General features: G+C 41.9%; 1 protein-coding gene across 1 annotated transcript; it reads right to left on the reverse strand.

The window, feature by feature from the left end:
• Window positions 1-7,501: 7,501 nt before the first annotated feature.
• LOC139370516 (ras-related protein ORAB-1-like) lies at window positions 7,502-10,664 on the reverse strand. Its single transcript, XM_071110045.1, has 6 exons — window positions 10,467-10,664; window positions 9,760-9,832; window positions 9,529-9,624; window positions 9,338-9,433; window positions 9,040-9,171; window positions 7,502-8,834 (listed from the first exon to the last, which is right to left on the reverse strand). The coding sequence occupies exons 1-6, from the start codon at window positions 10,478-10,480 to the stop codon at window positions 8,637-8,639; spliced, it is 609 nt and encodes a 202-aa protein (XP_070966146.1). The 5' UTR covers window positions 10,481-10,664; the 3' UTR covers window positions 7,502-8,636.
• Window positions 10,665-17,729: the final 7,065 nt, after the last annotated feature.

The raw sequence follows: 17,729 nt of genomic DNA on the forward strand, positions 1-17,729 counted from the left end.
AGCCACTAGTGGGCGCTATGGATCTCCACTATCGTCTGGGCTTAATGTGCCCAGACGGTAATACACTAGTGTCACCCTGCGAATGGTTTGTATTTCTCCATTCAGGCTGCAAAAGCTTCGATTTCCTCTTTAACTCGGTTTCATGTCGAGGCTACAAAAATGGGGAAAGTATGCGTACTTTCTTTATGAAACACCATTTCCCACCACCATGCTTAAGTGGCTAAATGCTAGCCTTAGATGTAAGCATATCACGTTCAGCCAGTCAGGTTGAAGCAGACTGTTTTTTCCACCCCTTACCTAACATAGCAGCGTAAAGGAAACGGATAGTTTCAAAATAAAAGTTGTGCTTACTGAACATAGTTTTAAATGAGGTATTGGATTTGTTGGCATGAACTCGTTTACAGAACATTAATCCGTTTTAATAAGACTAAACATTTATGAAGTGAAATTGTAAAGTTACAATTCGAGTAGATTGTATTTTTTAAACCCAGATGCAATTAACGTAATTATATTTTTGTTTACAGGTTTATTCAATGATATGTTCATAAATGTGTGAAATCTGAAAAGTGTAATTAATAGTCAAATAATAATAATACAAATTGGATCCGAATGCTCTTACTAATCTCCCCATTTCTCTTTCTCTCTCTCTCTCTATGCCTGAGGACACCCTGGCCTGATGATTCAGGCTTTGCCTGTCTCAAATCCACCGGGTGGTGTTGCCTGTTTCGTGCTGCTGACTACCGGGCGTGCCCTGGAATGATCCCTGACTACTTTGCCACTTACCACCACACCCACATACCTAACTAGCAAGTTTAATTGCATATTGCATCTGAGGTGAAAAATACATGTATTGTACTCTAAATGTCGTTTTAACTTTATAATTACACTTCAGAAACTTTTAATATTTTGTACTAAAACTGTGAACGTTCTGTAAACGAGTTCATGCCAAGAAATCCAATATGTCATTTAAAACTGTATGTTCAGTGGGCACAACTTTTATTTTCGAAACTATCAGACCAGGGCTGCAGTCCAAACACATTTTTACCACCTCAGCCCTCGCGCTAGCCACTTTCCCTTGGGGGAATCCACGTCGAAACCGGATGCAGGTCCAATTCACTAACTTCTCACTCGGCCATTAGTTGGAGGGAGCAATTCCACGCAAACTGTAGTCACGTGTCATACTCCTGTAGCCGCAAAGTGTCAAACTTAATAAACACGACTGCATTTTTGGCATGTCAGACTAAATTATAAAGGTAGCATGCTAAAAACATATATATATATAGATGACACTGATTTTAGAGTTGGCAAATTGGCTTATTCGTATAGTGAGTACCCAATAAAACGTAGGTAGCTTCATAAATATATTTTGGGGAATTCTGAAATGTATTGGATTTAATGACCAAACTAGCTAGCTATGGGTAACTGTAGCAAGTTAGCTAGGTACATTATTAGATTTAGGTTGGTTGTTTTTAAACTCAATTTCAAGATTTCCACCAAGGACGTTGCCTCTCTGATCATCACTCTCCCTCGCTTGGGCAAGGTACACTCGGATGTGACGATATAAAACGTCATTCAAGGGCTGAGGGTTTGGAGCCAAGGGCTGTTGTCGACTTTGAATTTAGACTGCAGCCTGGGGGGGGTTGTTTCTTTTAATGCTGCTACGTTAGGTGTGAGAAAACAGACTAATGCAACCTGATTAGCTGAATGCGATACGCAACATCCGGTGCTAGCATTTAGCCACTCTTGCATGATTGTGGAAAATTCTGTTTCATAAAGAAAGTACGCATATTTTCCATTTTGTTTAACGCCTTCTAGGCATTAAATCGAGTTACGGAATAAATCAAATCCTTTGCAGCCAGAATGGAGAATGTTTTTAGTACGAATCGGTACGAATTGGTCGCCTGCGGGACACACGGTTTGGCACATTAAGCCCAGACGATAGTGGAGATCCATAGCACCAACTAGTGTCTGCCCAGGCTACCCCCAATGCACAGACCAGATATACATAATAGCCTGAAATAAAACAAAAATCTATAACATTGGATTTTGTTGCGCTAGTGTAAATATCCTAGGCTAGCCTATAGATCAAAACCCATTGTGTGTGTATCAGACAAAATAGGCAGCTTTCAGGCAGAATAATAATGATAACATGTAATTGAGAGAAAAAGTCATAGCCTATTCTTGGGAGCATTCTCGTGTCAACAAGTCTTGCTGTGAGTGAACAACCACAACTATGTAAGGCATCCAAGCTATTCAACATTAGACATCTTGGTATTAGCCAGTGCAATATTGTAATGCATTCTTTGTATGTTAGCTAAGGAAATTAAATGTATTGACAATGATCACTCCTACAATGTAAATCTAATGTACACAATAAAGTGTATTACTATTACGTCAGTGGCATTATAATGCTTAGAAATCAGACCAGCAACTTTTTCTGAAACTCTCCAAAAGGTTTTTAGCCAATTCTCATCTGTCACTCTGGCAACAGCTTCTCCATTGACAACTGGAGACACATTTCAACTAGTCAAACAGGTTAGAACTATGCTGAGGCAGAGAGCTTCAAATACAAACTCATGGCTACATGTCCAAAACACTCAGGACTTTTGAAACAAGCACTTAGTCAGATAATAGAGTATTAGCAAACTTCAGAAATGATCATTTTTATCAAGGGATTTATCAAATGCTCATATGCCCAAACTGAACGTGGGTCATTATGTGGCTATGCGCACACCTGTGTATCTGTGTGTGTGCAGATGCTCATTTAGGAAAGAATGATGTGAGCCCCATACTACTCCATTCTCTGGCATCTGTTCAATAATGTGGTGGTTATCCCCGAGTTAGGCAGAGCATAACATAATTGCAACCAGATGGCAAGAATAAAAACCGGAGGACTCTCCATACACAAGCAGCTGATTCCCTTCAAATTAACGCAGGAGCCGAAGATATGGCATTCCCATCTGTGACCAGTGGAACCCGTTCTGAACTTTTGACTGGTTCAAAGTTAAGTTTAACACCTCAGCGTGAATCAAAACAAAAAGCCAAGGTAAAAAATTAAGGCCAGAAACACAGTATATGAGTACTAAATAAGGGAAGTCAAGTGAATGTAGTACATTTTTATAATTTAAATGACAATGACCCTTAGGGCCCTGAAAGCGATGGCAGTGCCACAGCTGGTAAACAGTCGTGACAGAAGGGCAGCAGTAGTCCGGGCTAGGGGTATTGCTGCCCCTCCTAGGGTTAAGAGAGGGGGGCCTGGGTTGCCAGTTGTGAGCAGAATGAGCGCTGCTCTCCTATTTTGGGCCTGGCACCAGTTGAGACAGGGCTGCAGGGCTCCTGCGGTCATCATGGTCTCTGTCACGTTTCACCCGACCGTCCGTCTGTCCACCCACAGACAGACAGACCTACGACTATACAGAGAACTGCCTTATGACTTCAACTCCAACCCCAATCAGAGCCCATGCAGGAAATGGACATCTTGTTACACATCACTTGTAATTACATGTGGGAACAAAATTAAGCTGAATGAAAGACGCAGCCCTGAGGGATGCCTACCTTTTGACACGCCAATAGAGTAGCAGTGATGACAACAACCATGATGGTACTGGAGCAGAGTGGAGGCATGGCGAGAGACCGAGACCTCTACTCTGAGAATGTTTCTTGAAAGCAACTGGAAGCAATTTTAGGACAGGTTAGAGAATGGAAGAGGTTGAGGAGAAGCTGCAAGATAGTGGTTGAAGTTGCGGTCTCTTGCATTCAAGATGGCCATATTACATGAAATTGTCAAGAGTATGACATAAGATATAAATGTCAATAAAGAAAATGTAAGATAGTGGGAGAAGTTGTTACATCTGACAAACAAGACACCCATATTTCATGGAACTGCCAAAGAAATTAGGTGTCAATTAAGACTCCTATTTTCTGCATACATCCTCCAGATTTAGTTTTGCGTCAACGTTAGGGAGATCCTGAGTCAGTTCTTTTGGGCCTCTTACTTACAACAGACTCTCTGGAGCCGGTTCCGCCGCATAGAAAAGTGTACGACTGGCACCCGGGCACTATTTGAGTTTACCCCGTTGCCAGGGATATTGAAACAAACCCCCCTCCATAACAAACCGCCAAGGTTGCCATTTAGCTCCCAAAACCCAATCCCACCCATCTCTTCCTCCTCCTGCTCTGAGAGAGAACACTGAGAGAGGGCCGCCAGGCTGGGATCAGGAAATGAACGGCTGCAGTTTTTTTAAGGTTGGCTCCTCCGCCGCGGGCGTCCATCCATCACTGTGTTTTTCTTTCTGGTTTTTGTCTTGCCTGGCAAGGAACTACTAGGAGCTACTTCAGAATGATACAGTATCGCCATTGGTTTTATTGAGAGTAGCTAAAAGAGGGGGGGGGGGGGGGGGGGGGGGGGGTAGGTCTCGCATGAAAGGATTAAAAGCCAAAGAAAGTCTAGCCAAAGAAAAACATGCGTAACGGAGGCCTTCAATTTAAAGTGGGGCCTGGCTGGAATGAGTATGTAGATGCTGAGGGGGATAGGGAGATTTGTCTTTGATTATTTAGCACTCACTGTGAGGTGAATGAAATGGTGATATATCTAGTGTACATATTTGATGAATCACACCCCCAAATGCTTTCACTGGAGCTCACTGTACATGCATGCACAAGAGGTTCGGGGACTGACATACTGTAACTAAAGCTAATAGGGAGCTCAAGTCAAGTCAAGATGCCCTTTTGGCAGCTCGCTTGCTGGAGCTAGGCTTCTGACCAATACAGCTTTAAACTCCAAGAAAAGATACATGTAAGGTGAAGTCAGATAAGTGTCGCTTGGATAGTCAGGAATGAGTAATCATCGTTTATGGGCTGTGTAAATACTCAAGGGGAGTGTATACATATGAAGGTTATGTAAGGTTATGTAAGAATTCTGTTAATCCCATAGCCGGTGACTTGAAACCAGGTATCTTTTGTTTGCTCATCTTGCCCTACATAGCCTGGCTACCCCAAAAAAATTGGTGTCGATGAAGTTTAAAATAGGCTGTCTTGTAAAATAAACAGGCACCACTTACATTTAGTCTAACAGTGAATACAAGGAGACTGAGTAGCAATACAATAATGAGTGTTACAGGCAAAATCCTTCAAAGGCAAGTAGTTGTATTGTTTACTCACAGTACTATAGCAAAGACCAAAAGACAACCGCTTGAGAACAGACCTTTCTCAGTTCCAATTCTAACAGATAGTCTAATTCACTGAGCGGTCCATGCAGACTTGTATTATGTCAGTCGTTTCAGGCTGCTGCTAATTCTGATTCATCTGAAGAGAATCAACTCTGTGCTCTGCTGCACACTTGGCCATTATTCAGAAGGGCGTCAGGCACACAAATGGGACCCGTCTGGCCAGTAGGGCAGCATGCTGTTCAGTGCTCACTGGCTAGCTGACACACAGTCCCCAACACCTCTCACTCCATTTGATGACGTCACACTACAAAGTGTGGCCAAAGCCCGCCTCAAGTGCACAACTGCTGTGCACAACCCGCATGAGCGAAAGAACCAAGATTGACATAACGGAGGCTTGATTCTCCATCTCTTCTCCACAAATCCAGCTCCAGTTCCCACCTTCTTACTGTATTGTCTGAGTGAACTTCACACATGGGTTAACTAAGTCCCTTCTTATCCTCCCCCAACCCTCTCTCTCTTTCTGTATTTTACCTACAGGGCTTCTTCAGTATATCCGGGGAAATGCTGCAGCCCCTCTACAGCTGTCACAGATGCTTTCCCCCTTCCATTGCCCGGCAACCAAGAACAAATAAAGCCGGCAAACAACCCCCCCACCCCACCCCCCCCCCCTCCCTATTGCGCCATCAACTCTAACCCCCTCCTCAGCGCCGTTGCTGCTGCTCTCCATCCCAACTCCCACTCACTCCCTCTGAACTCACACCAAAACATCTAGCCCTTTGTCCACGCTGACCGGCTGAATGTAGGTTTTGTTTTCACTTAAAAGCAAATTGGGGTAGTGCTTAGGAAAAAGAGAAGACTCCATCCAGTTCAACAGCTAAACAAGAGGCTGGCTTTACACTGCCTTTTACTATACTCCGTTGACATAATTACAGGGGTCTGATAGAGGGGAGGAGGGGGGAAGGGAGCATGCCAAGCGGTTAAGAGTGTGCCCTTTCTTCTGCCTGGGGCCTATGTGTGAGAGAGGCCGGCCGGGGCACATTTACAGCGGCGGGCACCATGCCACCACGACTGCAGCGCTGATGAGAGGGCCAGATGTTAATCAAGCAGGCACACAATGGGTACCAATCACGGGATGAACTGGTTGGTGCTCTACGTTGGGTATGATACTAATTCTATGACAAGGTTGGTGTGAAAGAATAGATGAACGGTATCTATCACAGCCACAAAACAATGTCTTTGTCATGGTCACGGACGTCAATGTCACATGAACTCAGATAACCGTTCAACATAATAGAGCGCCATGGAAAAGCCAATGTAATTCACGGCAGCTGTTGGGGATTTGAAATCTAATTACTATTTGAATGAGGGCCAATTCAAAATGATTGATTTGAAATTGTCCTTAAATCAGATTTCAAGAAGTCCAAACTACTGGGAGACAGACAGTACGGCTGCAGACATGAACTAGGCCACTTAATGCTGCCCTCCACTGGTACAGACCTGTACCAGATTCAGTATGCAGTTTAGTCTTACTGGGTCCCTTTGCATTACATCATGTTAAAGACATGCTCCGGAACTTTGGCGACTAGTATTGTTTTAACCTCCTACTTTGGGCTGGATGTGTCAATGTGTAGTTCATACATGCATAATCCACAATCAGAATTACTGTTTTAACTCAATTACCCGTGACATCCCTAGTTTGTTTATCTGGAAGCTGTGCTGCACTATTTTCCCTACGTGGGCCAGCCCCCTTGCATTCAAGTTCAACCAATGAGCTTCAGACCCTCACACACTCACCATATGAGTGACAGCTAGCAAGAGTCACATCTTGCACACAGCATAGCGAGAGTAACGACATGGTGCACAGATCTCCATTTTAAGGAACCACTTTTGGGCCGTGAGCGCTACTTTCAGAACTACTGGCTAAAAAGTATATAAAAGTACCAGAGAATCCCATTAACTGTCATGTACACTTGTTGCTGGACAGACTCAAAAGTAAAATAGTGTTTTGGCCCTGGTGGGCACAAAAAGGTAGTTGAGCTGGGTAAGAGAGGAAAAGTCTAAACGTGATCCTTGGGACATCCAACTGACGTCACCCCATTGAAGTCGAATTTTAGGTTAAGGTCAGGTAAGGGTTAGGGTATGGACGTCTCAAGTTCAGCACAACTGCACCCTTTACTGGAGACAATGGAATCTGGGCCAAAGATCATACCTTTCGGCTTTTGAGACAGGAGCACGTAAAATCTGTCACATTTCAGAGACTAGGCCTATTTCAGTGTGAAATGTGCATGCAGAACAGGTGTAACTATCAGGAAAGAATTCCAGTAAGACAAAGGTTTATTAAAGATCTCCTTCATTGTTTAATAGACATTGTGCCACAAAAATGTGAAGTACTCAGCCACAAATCACATGCCGAAATTAAAATGTTTAGCTACTTTTCATGATATCATATATTTAACTTGCTTCTCTACAGGCTTAGCTAATCAGTTCTTACATATATGTATAAATATATACAGTTGGTAGAATTCTTTCATCGTTTGGTGAAACTTTGTTGTGCTGTTGGTTGAGATACTGGCGGAGGAAAAATGTCATTGACACTTTCAATGTAGCACGTCTCCAATGCGCTATTATGTATGTCGGCAGAACAATTACTGTCTGTACAGGAATGTTAACTAATGCTAGTATCATACAAAATTCATTAGAATAAACCCAAATAAGAGATAAGAGCTTGGGCATACAAAAGGTCTTTAGGGCTAGAAGGACATGCCAACAACGCTGTGTGCCAAGGGCATATCATATATATACACACACACAAACATCCTGCCATAAAGGTACTGGCACATTATTTGGGGCCACATTATGAAGTTGGACCACGTGACATTGAATGATATTTCCTCTAAATAATTTGGGTTGATTACAGTGAGCAGATGTGCTAAGTCATGATGACTGCATTAGAGATGCATTGTGGGTAAAGTAATCAGTTCTGCCGACATGTATAATGCGCTTTATTGGGAGTGCTTCCGAATTCAGATTCTGAGGAGATCAGGCCAAAGTCATGCTGAGATCCACAGTGAAATAAGGAGAACACAACCATCGTAGAAAAATGTATTATTAACTACCAGACCTGGACTAAAGAGTCGGGCAAGGTTCATTCATCACCTTGCTTAAAAATGTCTGGATAAGTTGCCATATCTTATTTTTGGATAGGTATAGGTTTTGGTAATATGTAAAAATATCCCACATTATGTTAGTGTGTTTCTGTGGGTGTGGATGGGCTTAGCATCCTATTGCTGACCTTGTTAGGGGTGGGGGACATATTTCAGGTATTGCAACTGCACACACAATCAAGGCCACTCAGTCTTCCCTCTGTCACTCGCCATTTTCTCTCTCCCTATCCCTGTGGAGCAAGGTAACTTTTGAGATTGGTAGATAGGGGTCTGAGTGGATGGAATTTGGGGGGCTGAGGGTTCCTCAGCAGCAACCTCCAGAGGAAGTCTTGACTGGCGTGCTCTGGATCTTGACGTTGGACTTCTCCGAGCCTCCGGCTGTGGCCCCAGGGCCCATTCTCTTCTTGATCTCAGCTGCCATGGTCATGAAGGCCTGCTCCACGTTGGTGGCGCTCTTGGCACTAGCTTCCAAGAAGGGGATCCCTAAATTGTCAACAAATTCCTGAGGGAGGAAGAAAAAAAAAAAAAGACAGGGGGAGTAAGAGGGAGAGAGGCAACAGTAAGGTGGGAGTAGGGGAGTGGCATATCCACCAAGAGGCAAAGAGACGAGAAAAGAGTGAGGGACAGAATGGGAGAGAGAAGATTAAACTGAAAAATGCAACAAAAATGATAGTTATTTTCCACTCCGTAACCAGGTAGAGCGTTACCTTGGCCGTCGTGTAGTCCACCACTTTCTTTGTCGTCAGGTCACATTTGTTGCCTACTAACAGCTTGTTCACGTTTTCACTGGCGTAACGGTCAATCTCCTGGAGCCACTGTTTCACGTTATTGAAGGATTCCTGGGGTGTGACAGGAGAGGAGACAACTGTTGATAACACAACAACCGATGCAATAGACAGCGTAACCAGATACAGAAACATTGTTAACCTTGTTCTCAAGCCTGTGTAAGTTATCTGCTATGTAAACATGTTATGGAGAAAAAGTGAAAGCGAACGATGTACTGACCTGGTCTGTGACATCGTACACTACAATAATGCCATGCGCTCCTCTGTAGTAACTGGATGTAATTGTCCGGAACCGTTCCTGTCCAGCTGTGTCCCACTGTGGGCCAATGAGAGCAAAGTCAGACCCAACACCATGTTCCACTTCTGCCATTCTTGTGACTCAATCAAGTCATGTCAGCCACAGGTACTCACAATCTGAAGTTTGATGGTCTTCCCATCTAACTCTATGGTCCTAATTTTGAAGTCCACTCCAATAGTACTAATATAGCTCTCTGTGTATGTGTCATCCTGAAGAGAAAATAAGAAAAACAGAAAATTCCTATGGGTGCTCAATGTACAGTAAAGTTCCTGGGATGTCAAACTATTATTCTTCAAAATATCAACATGCCAAAAAATCCACCTAGACAGAGGAAAGTTACTTACTGCAAATCGGAGGAGGAGGCAAGACTTTCCAACGCCAGAGTCGCCAATCAGAAGCAGCTTGAATAAATAATCACTGAAAGGAGAGTAGATATTTCACAGGTTAAATAAATGTCAATTCCACTGTCATGGAGGTATTACTATATATTATTCGTTATTTGTTGAGTCAAAAACAAGGCAACAAATTGTCACATAGTAGTTAGTTCTGTCAATTGTACTGTATTTGTTTCACACAATCAAAGTAGCCTTGGATTTCAACTGACATAGTTACATAGTTAGGGCAATTAAAGTTAAATTGGTCAGCTGACTTTTTACACATGTTCATATTTTAAAAAGTCAACGAAGCAGTTAACGTTTTAACTAGCTAATTTAGCTAACGTTACTTAACTAGCCAGCTGATATTAGCTAGCTAAATGAGCTACCAGCTGATAATAGCTAGTTAGTTAGCCTATGGGTAGCATTCATGCTAGCTGGCGTTTGAACGTAGCTAAGAAGATAAAAACTGGCCCTAACACGCCTACTAACATTCAATATAAAACATGTCTAGAGCGGAGTTGATACAGAACATACCTTATGTCATCGATCTCATATTTGCATAGAAGACAAAACAAGTATCTTATTTGAGTAAACCAGCCAGGTAAGTTAGCGGACTAACGTTATCTAGCATAAAAAAAAACAGGCTGTCATCATTAACCAACAGTGTTACTTACTATTCGGGATTCATCGTTGACTAAGCACGGTTACGTTAAGCAGAAATTCTTTAAAATATTGCTATCCTTTGCCGTGGAAAATCTGTGTAATATATTTATTTTCAGAACAACTGCAACTGGCTAGCTAACTACTCCGAGCCAAGATAATCGAATCAAATATGGCTGCCCTCCTGATCAGGAAATGCCAACCAAACCTATGGGGCTAGTGGAAGTTGTAGTCAAATCGTATTAGGCATACATTTATCATCCATCATTTATTCATTCATTATTTCCACTCCATGCATGATCATGGGATAAAGAGAGGTACACACACCTGTCTGATTGTTTGGGATGCAGAAGAGCGGTAGCCCAACACAGGCCCTACTGGATCATGAGATCACTGACAGATGTCTGTATTGCACAGGAGGTTGGTGGCACCTTAATTGGGGAGGACAGGCTTGTGGTAATGGCTGAAGCGGAATTGGTGGAATGGTATCAAATACATAGTTTGCTGCCATTCCATTCGCTCCATTCCAGCCATTATTATGAGCTGTCCTCCCCTCAGCAGCCTCCCCTGATGTACAGTACTATGCATTTTGCTCTTCATGCTGGTGGTACCTTATTGGCTCAGCCAGTTTCTTCTTGATTGCATCCCAAGGATACCGGATAGCTCTGACCCTTTTATGTTCGCTAGCTGGACGCCGCCGAGTACTAAACTATAAACTAATCAAAACGTGTATAATATCTATATTGTTCTATCGCTGCTGACCACATCTGCCAATCACGTTATCCGTATCTAAGGTAGTAGACCGCTGGTGACAGTGCGAGAGAGATGTCCATCTGACAAACTGCTATCAGGTAGTCTTTTTTCGATCAATTTAGATATAGAAACGTGTTACCATCAATGCAAGATGTAAAATTACTCCCAACTTAGAACGCAGCAACTTTAGTAATGTATCTAGCTTGCTGGTTTGCTAGTTACAACAAGTAAATGTGTTGCTAGCTAGCAGGAGCAGATAGCGTTAAGGTTGGGTTAAATGCAGAAGACATTTCAGTTGAATACACTCAGTTGTACAACTGACTAGGTATCCTCCTTTCCCATTATCACTAGCTAGCATGTCATTCCCGGGACAAGGAGCGTTTTAGCTGTCCATTTATTCCAAGTAATTTAAGACTACAAACGTCTATAGGACAAAGCTAATACAGTCATCAATGCAAGACCCACTAATTCCATTACTGATTAATTATAAATGCCACATTTTCCCGGTCAATATTTGGAGGATGAATGCAGAGCACCCTGCCTCAGACTGTCAAGATGTCCTGCTTCCAGAGATCAACCAAGTGAAGCATGGGCTGATTCACTCACCTGTGAGGAGAACCATTCAACTGCAGTTTGAACTAGCCCTGCCGTCACTATTTAGACATTGGAACCACATTTGCATTTGCCTGTTGTCTTTTCTTTGTGGGTTTTATCTTAGTCTAGTGCATTTTATAGTTTAAGAACACCAACTACAGATACAAGTTCATGTTTTAGCATCTCAAAGACTAAAATCCATGTAGAATCAGTTTAATAGGTGACAAAACAGATTATTTTACTATTGTAACATGCAGTGGTGAGAATTATATTATCTCAGTCATGAGCCCAGGCTTCTGCCGTAGATGGTGGGGGAAAAAAGCTTTAGATTGTAAAGAATGCATCAGTCAGCTACATTGGTGACGAGGGTGGGATCCTTTCGATACGCCTATGGGGTCTGGGCATAAAAATGGGGAATACTGAAGCATGCATGGATTACAGTTCTACAGTCTCCATCAGAAGCATGAAACTTAGATTATGGAAAACAGGTCTCACACTCAGTCATAGTTAGTAGAATAATGAATGGATTGGCAAGATTTTGACATAGTCAACTTTTAGAAGGCTAGTAGGAAAGTTAAATATTTAAACCACCTAAATATACACAGTCACTGAATATTTAGTATTTGAAACTCAAACATTTATTTCCCAAATGCTTTTTCTATAATCCTACAGACTATCATTCTCCATACCTTTTAGTTCCAATGCATTCAACATTTTGCATGCCCACCATGGCATTGGGCAGCTGCTATTTGAGAAATAATCAATTAGAAATCAAACTCTAGTTATATTATTGCAGAGCACATTGTACAACTGTTTTCAGAGAATATTATATTGGAAGGTATTCTACATGTGTAGGCTATGCCATATGTAATGACTAATATGCATATACAGTGGGGCAAAAAAAGTATTTAGTCAGCCACCAATTGTGCAAGTTCTCCCACTTAAAAAGATGAGGGTGGGATCCTTTCGATACACCTATGGGGTCTGGGCATAAAAATGGGGAATACTGAAGCATGCATGGATTACAGTTCTACAGTCTCCATCAGAAGCATGAAACTTAGATTATGGAAAACAGGTCTCACACTCAGTCATAGTTAGTAGAATAATGAATGGATTGGCAAGATTTTGACATAGTCAACTTTTAGAAGGCTAGTAGGAAAGTTAAATATTTAAACCACCTAAATATACACAGTCACTGAATATTTAGTATTTGAAACTCAAACATTTATTTCCCAAATGCTTTTTCTATAATCCTACAGACTATCATTCTCCATACCTTTTAGTTCCAATGCATTCAACATTTTGCATGCCCACCATGGCATTGGGCAGCTGCTATTTGAGAAATAATCAATTAGAAATCAAACTCTAGTTATATTATTGCAGAGCACATTGTACAACTGTTTTCAGAGAATATTATATTGGAAGGTATTCTACATGTGTAGGCTATGCCATATGTAATGACTAATATGCATATACAGTGGGGCAAAAAAAGTATTTAGTCAGCCACCAATTGTGCAAGTTCTCCCACTTAAAAAGATGAGGCCTGTAATTTTTATCATAGGTACGCTTCAACTATGACAGACAAAATGAGAGAAAAAAAAAATCCAGAAAATCACATTGTAGGATTTTTAATGAATTTATTTGCAAACTATGGTGGAAAATAAGTATTAGGTTAGTCTCGAAGTATTAGGTTAGTCTCGAAGGGAGCTCACCCAGTTTGTTCTCCAGTGATTGTACGTTCGCCAATAGGAAGGAGGGTAGAGGCGGTTTATGTACACGCCGACGTAGTTTTGTCAGGGTGCCTGCACGTCGGCCTCTCTTGCTCCGTTTTTTTTTCCTTTTACAAGGGCCTGGTCCAGTTGAGCAGTATGTCCTGTCTGACTCGTTGAAATAGTAGAATAGAAATCTTCATCCAAATCAAGGTTAGTGATTGCTGTTCTGATGTCCAGAAGCTCTTTTCGGTCATTGGAAATGGGGAAACATTATGATCAATGCAACAAAAAGAAATAGCAGAATTGGTCAGGAGCCCATAAAACAGCAGCTATCCATTGCAGCGCCATTCTTGAATCCCTCATGACCTGGTTGGATATGACTCAGTGTCACCAGCGATGGTGATTTTAGCATGTAAATCTTGGTTGGGAAAAATATATTTATGCATGCCATCAAAGTCACTAAACAATACATTCATTGCACTATAACGGTGACAAACGGTGCTCACAAACTGTTAGGGCCTACATAAAGCTGCCCCAACAACTTACCACTGCTACACCTGGCTATCAGCAGAGCCTTGTCTGGCAGCGAAACAGTTAATTCAACCTCATTTACTGCCTTTTTAAAAAACATAGCTGATATGGCTGACTTGTTTAATAAACAAATGTGGTATCTACTGACAATTGCGATGTACAAACTATGGCATAAGGGAAAGACAAGCAGATAAGAGGCAATCCATCATTTCGATTAAGACCTTAATGAGCGAGCTAATACGGACATTGTCAATATAACTATTTGTTCAGCACTTTTGAAATGTACAGCGACAGATTTCAGAACATAGGCCATTCTTACAGTATTCTCCCAGTACACCAAGTCAGAACCGAATAATAAATAAATGGGGCCATATAAGCAGACAATGAAAGCTCTTACTATATTCTATGATTACATTTATCTAAAAACAGGCTATAGGCTACATGTGCACATGCACCAAGTCAGAACAGTAGGTGAAAGAAGGGAAAAGGGACCAAATTATTAGTGTGAGGCACACGGGCTACTAACAGCTTACTACACAACACACACTTTCTTAGCTACAGTATGCATATCTCCCTGGCATATCATTTATGCAGCAGCATACAATACATTTTTGGACTCACGTTGTTGTGCTGTGCTCAATTCCTTCCAAACCACTCATTGTTGAATTTGCGATTTCCAACTTGTAATGTTTATGGCCGTTGAGCCCTGATACATTTTATTTATCAATTCTCTTCATTACTTATCTTCATATGACAAGGATTGAAAAGGATTTGCCAGTAGATTGTCGACTTGATTCATGATGATGACTGCTGTCACACCTTGATCTGGTTCACCTGTCCTTGTGATTGTCTCCACCCCCTCCAGGTGTCACTTATTATCCCCGGTGCATATATCCCTGTGTTTCCTATCTCTCTGTACCAGTCCATCTTGTTTACCAAGTCAACCAGGGGTTTTCCTTGCACCTATTTTTCCCCAGTCTATGTTTCTAGTCCTCCTGGTTTTGACACTTGCCTGTCCTGACTGTGAACCTGCCTGCCTGACCACCAGCCTGCCTATTCCGTACTGTTTTTGGACTCGGATCTGGTTTCTGACCCCTGCCTGGCCTGACCTTGAGACTGCCTATCGTCTGGTACTGTTTGGAGACTGACCTGGTTTATGAACTCTTGCCTGTCCCTGACCTGCCTTTGCCTACTCCCTTTGTTATAATAAATATCGGAGCTCTACCATCTGCCTCCTGTGTCTGCATTTGGGTCTCGCCTTGTGCCCTTATAGACTGCTAGTGAAGATTTTGAAAGTATGATGTTGACAAGATCAGTCCAATCAAAGCTACTGTACATATACTGTGATTTTATGTAATTTCATCTGTGGCCAATGACCTTGCGCCTTCTTGAATGTACACTTCTAATGTATCTCTATATCCCCACCCAAAGAGATAGAATTTTCGAGTTCTCCCTTTAGACTTTGCCGTGACGTAGTTTTCCCATGAGTGACAGAACACTGAGCCAATCACGGCGCAACGCCCCGTTTTTTCTGCTGGCTTGTTCCACCTCCACCAAAAGCGCTGGGCTGAAACACCTGCATTTTGGAGCTGCCTTACTCAAGAAAACAAAAAAGAGACCATGTTTGTATGCGGTTTTATTAACTCGATATACACTACCGTTCAAAAGTTTGGGGTCACTTAGATGTCCTTGTTTTTGAAAGAAAAGCAAAAAATGTTGGTCAATTAAAATAAATTAGAAATACAGTGTAGGCATTGTTAATGTTGTAAATGACTATTGTAGCTGGAAACGGCTGATTAAATATATATATACACATACGAGCAAGATGACAAGTACATTAGTGTCTAGTTTGAGAAACAGCCGCCTCACAAGTCCTCAACTGGCAGCTTAATTAAATAGTACCCGCAAAACACCAGTCTCAACGTCAAGAGTGAAGAGGTGACTCTGGAGGTGACTCTTCTAGGCAGAGTTACAAATAAAAAGCTATATCTCAGACTGGCCAATAAAAAAAGATTAAGATGGGTAAAAGAACATAGACACTGGACAGAGGAACTTGTGAGGCATTTGTTTCTCAAACTAGACACTAATGTACTTGTCCTCTTGCTCAGTTGTGCACCGGGGCCTCCCACTCTTTCTATACTGGTTAGGGCCAGTTTGTGCTGTTCTGTGAAGGGAGTAGTACACAGCGTTGTACAAGATCTTCAGTTCCTTGGCAATTTCTCGCATGGAATAGCCTTAATTTCTCAGAACAAGAATAGACTGATGAGTTTCGGAAGAAAGCGCTTTGTTTATGGCCATTTTGAACCTGTAATCGAACCCACAAATGCTGATGCTCCAAATACTCAACTAGTCTAAAGAAGGACAGTTTTATTACTGCTTTAATCAGAACAACAGTTTTCAGCTGTGCTAACATAATTGCAAATGGTTTTCTAATGATCAATTAGCCTTTTTAAAACACAACGTGCCATTGGAACACAGGAGTGATTGTTGCTGATAATGGGCCTCTGTACGCCTATGTGGATATTCCATTTAAAAATCAGCCGTTTCCAGCTACAATAGTCATTTACAACATTAACAATGCCTACACTGTATTTCTGATCAATTTTATGTTATTTTAATGGACAAAAAATGTCCTAAGTGACGCGAAACTTTTGAATGCTAGTCTATTTATTTTTATATATATTTTTTTTTACATTGCTTGCAAACTGATATGTGACAAGTATTAATGCCAAAATAGCATGCAAAATAGGCAAGCCTGTTATTTTTCAAAAAATGTCGGGCTCAAAACAGGTCACCTGCCCTGAATGACGGGTTGCCACTGGTCACCAGGAGGGATCAAATAAATTGTTATTTATCACATGCGCCGAATGCTTACTTACGAGCCCTTAACCAACAATGCTTTAGGAAGTTAAGAAAAAATAACAAGCGAGGCTAAATGCAGGGGGTACCGGTACAGAGTCAATGTGCGGGGACATCGGTTAGTTGAGGTAACATGTTTATGTTGGTAGAGTTAAAGTGACTATGCACAGATTACAAACCGAGAGTAGCAGCAGTGTAAAAGAGGGGTCTGGTTAGCCATTTGATTAGCTGTTCAGGAGTCTTATGGCTTGGGGGCAGAAGCTTTTAAGAAGCCTTTTGGACCTCGACTTGGTGCTCCGGTACCGATTGGCGTGTGGTAGTAGAGAGAACAGTCTATGACTAGGGTGTTTGGAGTCTTTGACAATTTTTAGGGCCTTCCTCTGACACCGCCTGATATAGAGGTCCTGGATGGCAGGAAGCTTGGCCCCAGTGATGTACTGGGCCGTACGCACTACCATCTGTAGTGCCATGCGGTCGGAGGCCGAGCAGTTGCCATACCAGGCAGTGATGCAACCAGTGTAGCTCTAGAACCTTTTGAGGATCTGAGGACCCATGCCAAATCTTTTCAGTCTCCTGAGGGGGAATAGGCTTTGTTGTGCCCTCTTCACAACTGTCTTAGTGTGTTTGGACCATGATAGTTTGTTGGTGATGTGGATCAGCTAATGAAGTTGGCCACTAGAGGCCTCTATCATTCTTTATGGTTGAAATATAATTTTTCTGATAAAATGTGCAAGAATTGAAGGTGCCAACACATTTTACAGTAATCATAAGAATATTTCATTGTCATTTAAGAAAAAAAATCTGCTCCTCCCTCGACATAGATCGATC

This window comes from Oncorhynchus clarkii, chromosome 17, assembly GCF_045791955.1.
Source record: "Oncorhynchus clarkii lewisi isolate Uvic-CL-2024 chromosome 17, UVic_Ocla_1.0, whole genome shotgun sequence".
NCBI classification, from domain to species: domain Eukaryota; kingdom Metazoa; phylum Chordata; class Actinopteri; order Salmoniformes; family Salmonidae; genus Oncorhynchus; species Oncorhynchus clarkii.

What these genes read in the sequence shown, in the direction of transcription:
- LOC139370516 (XM_071110045.1), bottom strand. An exon ending in GCCTCCTCCTCCGATTTGCA is followed by an intron (nt 9,625 to 9,759) that starts GTAAGTAACTTT and finishes TTTTCTCTTCAG; the next exon opens with GATGACACATACACAGAGAG. An exon ending in AGACCATCAAACTTCAGATT is followed by an intron (nt 9,434 to 9,528) that starts GTGAGTACCTGT and finishes ATTGGCCCACAG; the next exon opens with TGGGACACAGCTGGACAGGA.